This window comes from Cladophialophora immunda, assembly GCF_000835495.1.
Source record: "Cladophialophora immunda strain CBS 83496 unplaced genomic scaffold supercont1.8, whole genome shotgun sequence".
In the NCBI taxonomy this organism is placed as follows: domain Eukaryota; kingdom Fungi; phylum Ascomycota; class Eurotiomycetes; order Chaetothyriales; family Herpotrichiellaceae; genus Cladophialophora; species Cladophialophora immunda.
This window is the reverse complement of record NW_015622548.1, coordinates 942,502-955,256: the sequence shown is the minus strand read 5'-3', so window position 1 is coordinate 955,256 and position 12,755 is coordinate 942,502. Positions and strand designations below refer to the sequence as shown.

The 12,755-nt window shown below is 53.0% G+C and overlaps 2 protein-coding genes across 2 annotated transcripts; one reads left to right on the top strand and one right to left on the bottom strand.

Annotated features, from left to right (window-relative positions):
* Window positions 1-404: 404 nt before the first annotated feature.
* PV07_12373 (uncharacterized protein) lies at window positions 405-2,369 on the top strand. Its single transcript, XM_016399894.1, has 3 exons — window positions 405-721; window positions 819-1,200; window positions 1,261-2,369. The coding sequence occupies exons 1-3, from the start codon at window positions 664-666 to the stop codon at window positions 2,015-2,017; spliced, it is 1,197 nt and encodes a 398-aa protein (XP_016242706.1). The 5' UTR covers window positions 405-663; the 3' UTR covers window positions 2,018-2,369.
* Window positions 2,370-10,464: 8,095 nt separating this feature from the next.
* On the bottom strand, window positions 10,465-12,192 carry PV07_12372 (uncharacterized protein; the record flags this gene model as incomplete). The annotated part of the gene is made up of 4 exons (XM_016399893.1): window positions 10,465-10,694; window positions 10,749-11,172; window positions 11,269-11,658; window positions 11,720-12,192. The coding sequence occupies 4 exons, from the start codon at window positions 12,190-12,192 to the stop codon at window positions 10,530-10,532; spliced, it is 1,452 nt and encodes a 483-aa protein (XP_016242705.1). The 3' UTR covers window positions 10,465-10,529.
* Between the last annotated feature and the right edge of the window lie 563 nt (window positions 12,193-12,755).

The following is a 12,755-nucleotide window of genomic DNA, read 5'->3' as shown; positions in this document are numbered from 1 at the left end:
GTGATAAAACCCCAAGCCAAGATAGAATTGGCTTCACTGGCGATTCTTCCTAAATCTACATATACGTATTTATACGGACGCAGCATCAAAGAAAGTTCTTCGTTGGTATGGTTGGAATAGACACACTGCATCGACAAATCGCCTAGTCACCGGCTTCGTCAGCCCTGTCACTCGCCAGGTCCAGCCTCGTTCCACCCTTGAACGCGTAGACACGTGACCGAATTGATGACATAAGCCAGAGATCTCCCAGTAGAGTCACGTGGGGGTCAGACCTACCAGCTCGCGGGCCTGGGGTGAGCATAGGGCAGCATCAGCCTATGACCGATAACGGGTTACTCGTACTTGGCTTGGCTGCAGCATAGCTGACTGTGAAACGCTTCCATGGGTCCCCATTTACCTGCCACCAAAGACTCTCTTGGACCAAACACTTGTCCTCCCTCCATCACAAGGCTGGCCTGGGTGGCTGGAATCGAGGTAAGAGTTTTGTATTGTTTTTGGGGGCCATAATGCCGCTGCTGCCGGCTCCTACACTCTGATGCTTTTGGCTGTCGACCGCCGCCCTCTGTTTCTGCATGTTCACCGACTATTTCTTGCCACGCCACAACCCGATGCTGCGTTGTGATATACCAGCAGTTTGCTTTTTCCTGCCCAAAGTGAGCCAGGATGCGGTTCATCGACCAGTACATCAGCAATAACCAGGGCTTTCAGCTTGACATCGTTGGTGAGTCGACAGCCAATCCATTCGGGTTATACGCACACCGACCCCTCCCAGGAAATCCACCAGATCAGAACTGCTAAGCATTCCTCTCTTCATACAGGTTTCCTCGCCATCCTTGGTGAAGGTTCCGTTGAGACAATCGCCCAAGTCGCTACCCTGAGCTACCTCATCTACGTCCCCCGCCTCCTCCCTGCGCCTCAGATCTTCATCAGACCCTCTCGCCCGGAAAAGTTAGAGACCACCGCGGGAGCCAAAGTCATTGGAGTCCACTCTGGTAACACCGGGGAAGACATCCACCATGTGGCCCACGCCTTGCACCGGGGTGACAAGCTGCGTCCAAACACTGTCAGTTGCGTGCGGGTCAAAGAAAACAACAAGCCTCGTCCGTCCATCAAGAGGTTCGGTCCGTTGGCCTGGTTGGCATTTCTGGGCGCGGCCATGAGCGCTGCATTGTTGGGCCTTTCGATATACTACGAGGACGGGTAAGTCTGAAGGTCCGTTGGGACCCCCCGGAGCATCACACTGAACCAACCGCTTCTTAGAATGTCGTTGCTCGCGACCGTGCTACTGTCGGCCCTGAGCACCGTCACCGGTATCGCCAACAAGTGGTCACCCACGCCCAACGACCCGAAACCCGATCCTCACTCCCCGCCCGGCGACGTGGTCATCAAGTACCCCCAAGGTGCGTTTATTGTGGTGAGCTGCGAAGAACGCACAGCGCGGTATCTCTACTTCAACCCCAGCGAGCGCTGTATCTACTCGGTGAAAAGCACGGCCATCTATAGAGGACTCTCTTTGATATCGACCCTATTGCTCATGGGTGGGGTGATCTCGCTGGCCAACGCCAAGATCCAGACCCAGACAGCCTTTGCGGGGTCGTACATGCTCATCAACATCTTTTACTGGATCGGTGCCGCGCTACCCCCCGCCCAGCACTGGGACCTGTCCAGACTCGAGGTGGAGCATATCGAGGTGCACGGAGGCACGCCGCCTCGGAGTGCAAAAGTCGATAACTATTCACCTACCTACACCGAGGCGCTGTGGAAGGCCATCGCCGTGACGGGGACGAGCAACTGGGTCAAGGAGGCGGGCTGGGCTCCTAGGACGCCGGCATGGAGCGACTGGCTCAACGAGGCCGAGGAAGCCGCCGTGGGCGAACCGCTGAAGTCGAGCAGGCAGATTGTGGACGGCAAAGAGGTCGAGATCTGGACGATCCGCAACTGGGACAGTCGGAACGCGCTCTCCACGCTGCTGCGCACCACGACGGACAGGTTCCAGGCTCAGCCAAAGAGGGGATGACCTGTCCTCAGAATGGCGAACCTCTCTTCAATCATCACCATCTGACGGATGCGAGGAATGTCGATCCATGTGCGCCCCAGGATGTTCAGCTAGCCGGCTCGCCAGAGACTGGCCTTCACATGACCCCTTTTGAACCTGGTCTGAAATTGGTGATATGAGCGATGCCACGAACATGATATGAATTTAACGGCCAAATCAACGAATGATAACGAGATGAGACCATGAACCATGACCCAATGAACCAACGACGCCAAAAAAGTTGCAGCATACAATTACATACGATTAGATATATACACATATATATAATCTCTGTATCATCGTCCTTTGTGCCTACTTAACTGACGGATTACCCACCGCTTTACTCTTCCGCTAACGACCATTTAGTCGACTCGCTCCCTCGTCCGCTCCCTCCTACTCCTTTGTCAGAGCTAGTCCCTATTATCACCTGGTAAGCACTGGGTCCTGATATCCTCACAAGAAGCTCGGGATGATGACTGGATAGACTCGGGATGAAATCTTGAGAATACGGCACACCAGATGACCTCGAGCTTGCTTTCTGCGTTCTTCGGGTTTCCACCCGCCCACATAAGTTGTTCGTGACATATTATCTCTATGGCAACCTTCCCGTACGCTCAGGCGTTCTCACTTAGTATATTCTGTTTATGGCCTGCACTACTTTCTCCTGGTCCCGATTCTTCAATACATGGCTATGTATCGGAACTGTTAAATTTTCAGACGGGGCTATACGAGTCGGCACAGCTGTGGCTAGCTGCGAGCTTTGAGTCACCCTCACCGTCATACCTCGAGACTTTTGGAAAGGTTCAAAGATTTTTTGGCCCAATGGGTGCCGTTGACGTCTGTATAGGCCGCGGTAAATGGTTTCCGGAGCGATCCCCCTTCTCTACCCAATTGACTAGTGCGGCGAAGGAGTCAGTCAGTTGGTACAGGTCCATCCATTTGTACTTGGACATGCACAGTGTCCTCCTCCGGGGGGGGGGGGAAGAAGAGTCGACACCATTTCATTGTGGATACCTACATATATAGACGACCCCCAAACATGCGAAGAATTTCCTCTACGAAATCTTTCCCACGACTGAGCTCCCACCGAACTTTCTCTGAACCAAATGACCATCTCTAACGGCATCTGGCTGCCGGAGGCATTCCGCTCCATAGCGAGCTTTTTGCTGTACCGTAGCGAATTCTGAAGTCCGAAACTTCTGATCTGGAATGAGCAAGGTACGATAGCTTTTCGGTTTAGCAGGTGAAATAGTACGAGGGTAATGATAGTGTTCATAAGACTCCAAGCTTGGCCCGCTGCAGCAGATTCCCCACGACATATTGTCTGTCGCCACGTGAGACAGCATTGTGTGTATGTATCTCCATTACCTGAAGCGCCCATCGCCGAACCACCACCGCCGCCGAATCACCATAGCCGAACACCATCACCATCACCATCACCGAATCCACTACTGTTTTCAATTGTGGATACGAGGGGGACAAGGCTCTAGGCTGGGCCACATGTGATGAGCAGAGGCGTGCCGGGTGCAGGATGAGACCAGAGCGCCTCGATACAGGAGTTGGTATGTATGCATTTCAAAGAGTTCGTTTCGCCCCCGCCCCCCCCCTGGTGTGGAGTGTCTTGAAAAAGCTATGTAGGCGGAAGGGCTCCTTCAGCTTCTGCGCTCGCGGAGACGAAAGATGGGTTTTCGAGGGTTTCGAAGGGCTTCTCGACGACGTTCAATTGCCAAAGAGTCTTCAACATTAATATCTCGGTATTATTTCAAAGTCTAAGACGAGAGATGAAGAGCTCGACAGTTCCAGAACGCATCGATTGTTAGAGATCCTCAGGTGAATTCGTCTCCACCGGGTCTGATATAACCCCAAGTGATTAAGATGGGTCTATCAGCCCTTTAACCTACTATTAATATTACCCCCTTACCTCTCTTAGATCTGGCCTAGACCCTTCATTACACTCTTGCCTAACGATCAGGAGGGTGCTCAAAGATGTTTGCTGAATCCGAGATAATTTCGCTTGCGAGCTGCTCGAGAGAGATTCAAGGAATCATAGTCTTCCAGCATTTACGATTTGTGATCATCACCAACTACGCCCTGAGATATCAACACCAAGGAAGCTGCATAAAGAGGCGGTGGCGAGGGGCCAGGATATCCGATAGACGGGATATATCGGATAAACAGGGAAGCGAGAATGGACTAATTCATGATTCAGAGAATGTGAAAACGATTGCCACGTAAATGTGTACGGACTCCATTTTCTGCGAAGCCTTCAACGTGGTCGCTCCACTGTCACGAGAGATTCTCCGTATCAATACAGTTGTTCTGGCACTCCATCACAACGTCTGATCTGGCCGCCGTCAGTCCTTTTCTTATCGCATACCCAGGCTGGAGAAGAAACTCAGGTCTTCTGGACGCACTCATAGCTGCTTTCTACTGTGATATCTCCACGCCCTTTGTATTGAGCAACATGTGGGTACATGCAGATGGGCCTCTGGCCGGCGATGCCATTCAACGTTTGCCAGGTTCCTGACAAGTTGGTCGGGGCTTGACCTTGTTCGACCCATGCCACCAATTTGTCCATTGCGTCGGTGGGAATGGCCCCCGTGCCGGTGCCACAGTGCCCTACTCCCGGGGCGAAGAACAGGCGGTGGAACGCGTTGGCTTCGTCGGGGCCGCCGACCACCCCTTCGACCAGACTGCGATAGTACTTGGTGCCGTTGGGCGGGACCGAATTGTCGCCGAGTCCTTGCCAGGTCAATAGTTTGCCTCCGTGGTCGCGGAAGGGGGTCAGATCGGGATCGGCGGTGTCGATGACGCCCCCGTAATGGATGTATGACTGAATATACACTTCCATCCAGTCCGCTCGGGTCAAATCTGCCGTGTCGAAGTGGTTGTCTTGTTCCACCATCACCCGAGCCCAGGAGTCTGCAATCGCCGCGAGAGTCACTGAGAGGTTTGTGGAGCTTGGGGGAAGCGGAGACATGACGGTGCCCCAGTTGTAGCCGGACCACATCTTGCGACCGCCAGGAGAGGTGAAACCGTCGTGGATCCCTTGAAAGATGGCCGCCGTGGCCTGGTTGAGTGTGACGTTCTTCCCATCGCAGGTGATGGATTTTCCTACCAGGGACTGGGGGTCAAAGGGACAGCTATCAGGTTCTGAAATGATGCCGTCGACAAATCCGTCGAGTCCATCACAAAGCTGGACCGCGGCGCTGGTGAAGGCATCGAACTCGCAAGGGGTCGGAAAATAGTCTTCTTGTCTCATGAGGATCAACGGGTATTCAAGGTGCATCATGATGGGCACCCAATAGACTGCTGGCGCGTCTGCGAGAATGCCATCGAAATCTTCCGGATAGCGCTGGGCCATCATATACCCCTGTCTTCCTCCAGTCGAGCATCCAGCCCAATAACTATGATGGGGCGGAGTGCCATAGTAACTGGCAGAAACCTGTTTCCCGATCACCGTCATTTCGTGTAGCCCCCGACCAGAGAAGTCGGTAATCAAGCCGAAGTCGATATGGCCAGGGCTTGGGAGTGCCTGAGGGCTCGGCAGCACGCCGTCGTTGCTCAAATGTCCCCCGTCTGTCGTGCCAGCCGAAAATCCCGCCGCGAGAGCCGAGCCCATGTTCTGAGTGGTTCCGCCCGCGCTGAGCCCACCCCCTCCCGTGGATTGGTAGCGGCCATTCCATGCTTTGAGAGGAAGCCAGTATCGGGCGGTGATGGTGTCATTCACCCCGGGATGCGTGTAGGTGACGTTCACGTCACAGAAGTTCAAGCCCGTCTGGTTCAGGGTCAGGCCCATCCCCATGCTGGAGAATTGACCCGAGACATTATGTCGTTCTGCGCCATGCACACTCAGAATCTGGGCACCAGGTAATATCGGCGCTGGAATGTCTGCACACGCAATGGCTGCCTGCCGTTTCTCGATGAACAGAGAATTGCCCTGGTCCACCAGGGCCGAAACCAGGACGGCCACGGAGCAAAAGAGAGCTTGAACACGGATAGACATGTCGCCCGATGTTTCGTACCAAGGGAGAGATAAGACTGAGAATGTTCATCTGTTGCCGCCTCAATACCGGCACATGAATCTTCGTGCGAGCATCGAAGGGGACATACCACATATAGGACGCAAAAAAATACTTCCCTCTCATGCATGATTCTTGGAGTCTTTCAAAATCTCGATCCCTCCGGCCCATCGGCTATGGTCCTGGACATCTCTGGTATCCACATTCCCCGGATCTGGGGGAAATGGGTGGCTAGGAATGTCTTCGCGATTAGGAGAAAAGTAAATTCCCATACCTTGGTTATCCCAGAATATTAAGGGTAAGTGGCTTTGGAGGACGAGCCGAGCTTCCGAATGCCCGTGTAGACATTGTGTGCGCTTAGTCCTAACTTTTGTACGTGCACCATACGACGTACTGGGGTGGAACCCATTAACGATGTGACTGGCCGCCTTCATACCGTGCTACTGGGGCTAGCTTGGAGCGGATTAACCCTATTTTGCTCAATAACAGAACAAAAGGGATAATCCACTTAGCACTATTAACTGCCACCAAAATCGAGAGCCCAAATACCTTTTTCTTCTCGCATCGGTCAACGGATTGGTAGTTCTTCAGCGACCCTGTGCCGGTAACACCGCACTTGAGGCTTCCCACGAGTTGACGAAAACGCAAAACCGTCGAACGAAATCGTCGATCCGTTGCACCAATACCAGGGACATCGTCTTCCAATTTCCGCCAGCCTTCTCTGCTTGACTATTCCCAATCACCATAGCCGAAGACGGTGCATTTCGAGCGGGTACCTCTCCAGGCGGGCAAGCTTTGCCACTTCGGCAACGCTGAATGGCGGCATCGGCGGGGGTAAGTTTTCGATGCGTCCTCACTGCGCCCGCTAACCAACTCGGCTTCCAGCAAATGTGAAAGGGTTCACTTGGAGGCGCTCTCAGCATCTCCGGTTGTGACGACGTCCTTATCTTTCCGAGTCCTGAAAGTCATGAATCCCTCGATCTCATCTTCGGATCAATCTACTAATCGCTTGCGAAGGAGCCTCGGCGAGACAGGATCAGGTATCCTGACCGGAGCCAGGGGTGAGTGAGTGGTCCCGTTGATGAATTGGGTAACACTGCCGTATTGTAGATTTTTCATAGTCGCCCGAGTGGAAGCCATGCCGAGGTCGTCGATGGAAAAGCTTGACGAAGTAGCCAAATTCAACCACGATCATGTCATCGCTAAGAAAGAGGAGAACAGTTTTACTTTGATGCTCGTGATTCTTTAGTTTTCCCCATTTGAACTATCGCCAAGTCCTTGTATCAAGATGTTCGACAACAAAGGGGCCCTTCTCGAATTCCCCAACCCGTACGGCTTTTCTTTCTCCAGCCATTAAATTCTCGGTGATTCGATATACTTTGCTCAACTAGGGTTGCTCAACCCACACAATCCCAGCTCGGCAAGGAAATGAAGACTCTGATATTCCATGGAGCTCGGCGAGGGAAAATCCGTCATGTTCACGCCTTCAAAGCTGGCCAGTGGAGGGAAGAAATCGTTCGGAGGAGAGTTGGGGATAAGGGTGTCGATGAGGTAGCCGGTTGGTGAAGCTGATTGGCCGTATGGGCCTGAGCAGACGAAAGAAAAATCGTGGCTGGCTATATTGTGGGATGCTCTTTCTTCGCTGAAGGGATACAAGGTTTCTGTGGCGGGGACTGTTCCCGAGTCAGAGATGGTCATGTTGGTTTGTGCGAGAGAATGCAGGTCGCGTTCGGCTAATGGTTGCAGTTCGTTCATGCGGCTGTCGATTCGGGGGATCTCAGACGTCCGCGTCGTCTCGTTGCTTGGCCGGCTCGGTCTGTTGATGATGTCCATGAACATGTTGCGAATCCAGCGGGCAAGGACATAGCATTGCTCAAACTGCTTGAGGGATAGAAGGGTCGGCCGCAATTTCTGCGAGAGTTGTTGGCGGTTCCGGCCCGAGACTCCGCACTCAGCGACTTGCGCCGTCATCGCCGTGAAGACGGCGGAAATGCTTTGATAAATGTCAGAATTAAAATACACGGCATCTCAGGGAGTCAGAGGGGAGGAACCCACTATATCATGGGAAAATGCTCCGGGGTCCAATATAAGAGGGAGTCCTCGACCAAATTGGAGACATTCTTTGCAGCCTCTAGAATCATCTTTGATCCATCCGAGTCCGCGAATGGTCTGGGACATAGTCGTTGTAGTCGCTGTTGAAGGTTGATAATGTAATAGCTAAGGACCTGTTAAAATACTTCTTTTCCAGATGGACAGCTTGCTCACTGGTAGCAAACTTTCACCGTCAACGCCAAGTGATGATAATTATCATGACCTCCCTGACATAGACAGGTGGCGTACCACTCCTCCAGTATAGACTGAATCGCTTGTCTCGCAGCTAGTCGGGTCGAGGCGTTATAGCTCAAATGTAGTTGTGAGGGCGAGCAATAACGGAAAAACATGCTCGAAGCTAACGAGGTGAGAAATTGGAGGAGAGAGAGAGAGATCACAGCCAAAACTCACCTGCTTTGTTAAGGCTAGCTTGAGCAATTATATATTGAGCTGTTTCCGGAGACTCGTCGGGAAAGTCCTCGATTGTCAAATCTTCGACGTCGTGATCAAGGTCATTGATGACCATCGGCGCCCCGGTCGAAAGGCAGACTTGACGATCACGAATCTTGAAGCATCAGCAACGCTAGCTCTTGACGATGGTGGATCACTCACGTATAAGCACCACCATACTCTCTTCCACTGCGCCTTGTCTCTTTGGGGCATACTACTCTGCCTGGTATTTCGGTGATATCCCATACACTGGGCGGAACGGATGGCGGTTGCTAGCCACCATAGTGTATCTCGATACGAGCTGGGCTTTCCAAAGTAGTAGTGCAGTAAGTAAGAGGAGAGCACCATGGTAGTGCGGTCCGACTCCTGGTCTGTATCGAAAGAGGTCACCGCCTTGCCAAACAGCTCATCAATGGCATCAAAGCGCGTTCCATAACCCATGAGGTGGAATACCTCGGGGTCGCAGTGGATTGAGGCCACGAAGAGGACGCATCTTAGAAGGACAACGGATACAGTTCCGTCTCGGACCGTCGCAAGAAAAGAGCGGCGATCGAGGATGGGACAGTAGACGTGAAATCGTTTGAAATACGCTTCGAGGAGGCGCTCGGTGAGATGCTGAGGAGGGAGGTCCGCGGGCGGTACTTTCTTTGACCTTATAGCTGAAGGCTTCCCGGACCCCAAGCCTTGAGCGTCTGGAATGAACATTTTGGGGCGTCGCTCTATCGGTCGATGGAGTTCTGCGGGGCCTGCGGCTGAGGTTGACAGGACGTAGGAGGCATACCAACTCTCTCCCACGAAAGTCTTTGCTCTGGTATCCGGCTGTGAACCCGACTCATCGCCCATGTTACCAAGGTGTTCGGGAACGACCGTCCCATGTTTGCTGCTGGACTGGTCCCCGGGTTGGCCGTCATGTTCGGCTCCGACTAATCTGACCAGGTCCAACGAAATTCCAGGCTCGCGTGCTGTGCTGGTGATCGACCCACGCAGGTCGGCCGCCTTCTGTACTGCCATGGGTACATCACCATCATCTGCTGTGCTAGGACTGGGTGACTGGGCCCCGTTTGAATCTGGCATAATGTATCGGCCATCTGGTCCTCTGCGGAGAGTAACTCGTCAACGGAAGGCTCTGATGCCTAGATTACCAACTTACCTCCTGCGTTTGGATGGAACTATCTGGCAATCCCTGGAGTTGCTTCTCTGACATTCAGAACAAGGCGCCCCGTTCGCCGAAGCATCACACCTCACTCTGCGCCGGTGGCATCTTTCACAAGCGGCGCCTCTCCTTTTGCGAGGGGCGTCCGGCGACAATTGGGGCATTACAAAGACGGTAGAAGCAAAGCCCATGGGAACCAGCGTCTGGGGTGTCTGTTGTTCGATGTGGACAACATCAAAGTGCGGGGACGGCAAGCTTATCATCATCACCTTTGCAACTGTCGCTTTCAATTGCTTGAATTTAACCATTCGGGCCTCTAGCCGACCTAGCCGAGCTGGGCGGTGAGAAGTCGAATATTGAGGGGAATTCCTCCACGGTTGATACCCCAAGCTGGAGTCCCCCAGCTTTGGGGGGGGGGGGGGTTTCTAGCGTCCAACTGGCCAGAGCTTTGGAGCTGCATCTAAACAACAAGTCCCTATTCCCATCAGATCGGGAAGGCTCAAAAAGGGAATCTGGAGGATATTCCAGGGCAATTTCTACCAAGTTGATCATAACAAGGCTTTGCAATTAAGTGTGATACCTTTTGTGACAGTGATTTCTGCATATGGATTATGTTAAATAGAAGTCTCATGACAGCTTTGTTTTGTTTGACTACCATAATTTCGTATCTAGGCGCAATCTGCCTTTCGATGCCCACCCTTCTCCACATCCCACAGGCATACGCTCCGTCGAAAGAGAAATCACACGCTTCCTCAGGTCACACATTAACCCGGATCCCCTAGATTGTCCACCTAAACCCTTCTCGGCCTTCAATGATTCTCTTTCCCCTATCCGCTTGCTTGTTCTGCCAACTGAGGGCGATGATGGTGCCGCATGCAATGATCACGGTGGCGATACAAGTAGCCATAACAGCCATGATCCCAGGTAGGTAGTTGGGGGCATCCTAAAGCACATCTGTAAGCCTCTGAAACCCGCCAAAAGGGCACGAGAAACGAACCTGCTGCCGGAAAACCAGAGAGCTGTAGATGCCGCCCACGCCACTGACGCTGATCAAGATTGCCGTCCCAACGGCTCTTTTGCTGTCTCCGACGATGTTGTTCTGCTGCCATGCAAGCGTCGTCACCACCAGTCCGTTGGCGCCACACACTCCCATGAACGTGCCAATGTACCGGGGAGTGGGGGCATCGAGGAAACCGGTCATGCAGAGCCCAATAATACCGATGCATCCCTGGAAGATGACGAATGGGCCTCGCCTTTTGGTCTTGTCGGCGAGCCAGGAGACGAACATGGCCTCGATGACGGAGAACAGAGACGGCGGAGCAGAGAGAACAAACGAAAGTTCCAGGGAATACCCGAGCCCATTTCGCAGGATGAGTGGGAGGAAAAAGAGGAAGGCATACACGCCCACGGCCCCGGACATGCTGTTTCACCGTGAATGGTTCCCAGTCAGTCAATTTCTTCCCACGATCATAGCGGGCTCCTCGTGAGAAACGGAAGATGTGAAGGGAAATACTTACTACATCAAGGAAAACGCCCACACTTTCCAGTCGGCTGCAGTCTTGAGAATAACCTTCATCGTCACTTTTTCTCTCTCTTCTGTCCCACGATCATCTGCCAGTCGAGCCCTGACGAATTCCTTCTCCTCTGCGGACAGGAATTTGTTTCGTTTCGAGTGCGGAAAGTCGATAATGATGAACCAAGCAATGATCGCTGCGACACAGGTAATTGCTCCTTCAATGATGAAGATCCATCGCCAACCCTTGTACTTCGTGTGGTTTGCGATTTGTATGATGCCATAGGCTAGGATGTTTGCGAATGCGCTCAGGGCGGACGCGGTCAGGAAGAAGCCTGCCAGGCGTTTCTGGACCTCGTATCGGCAATACCAAGAAGAAACCAGGTAGACGCATCTGTTGTCTTGTTCAGCATCTCAACTGCCCTTTCCTCTTGTCCTGAATATCTGGGGCTTACCCGGGAAAGAAACCGGCTTCCAGAATCCCCAGGATGGCGCGGCAGGCCGCAAGGCCGGCCCAGCTGTGCAGAAAGCCAATGCCAATGGATACAAGACCCCAGGCAAAGCAGATAAAGGCTAGCCAATTCGCCGCTCCGACATGGTGAATAAACATGTTGCTGGGTATCTCGAAAATGACGTAGCCAATAAAGAAGACCATCAACGCGACGCTGGCACGGTTGCCGACGTCGAGGCCGACATCTTCATCCAGCCCGGAGATCCGGGCCACCGAGATATTGCTTCGATCAACGAGGGAGATGGTATACAGCGCCCCTAGAATGGGGAGAAGGCGAACATCAATCTTGCGGAGGACTCTTTTTTCGAACTTCGTGTCATAATGGTCGTCGACGACAGGCAGTACATCGTTCTCGAACTTCTCATCCTTGACCGACATATTTTCTTCTTGATAGACCACAGACTTTTCCTCGTGCATGGTGATGAAGAGCAAACAGAGGGGGAGATAATAGTGGATTGTCGGAAGGAAGGGCTCTGGATACTGGAGGGACTAGCCTGGTTTTTTTCTGGGGTCAGAGGTGAACAAATATATGTCCCGACTGGCATAGTCGTGCCCACGTGAAGCCTGTGGTTTCGGGCGCGAACTTTGGGAATGCACGGGGAGTCCGACTATTACGGGTTGAGGATATTCTCCACAAGAGCCATGATAACCAGAATGGAACCAAATGCTACCCTGCCGTGATAGTCGACTTGGCCTGGCCCGCTTGGGTTTTCAGTTCTGGAGTGTGATTTGCTAGATGTGCGACTGCCCCATGATGGATGTTATCCCATGATTGGCGCCGTCCATCGCCTATGGTTCGGCGATGGCCAATGGCCATAGCCGTCGGCCCCACCACAGGCGGGCAAGCTCTATAGTCGTCGGCAGCCCTGATCATGCGAATGGAGGAGTATCCTCAAACGCGGAGTAAGGCCTAGACCTTGCCCCGTCTTCTCGTGAACGGTGAGGGCTCGAGGATGGACACTTTCCGCATATCTCGGTTC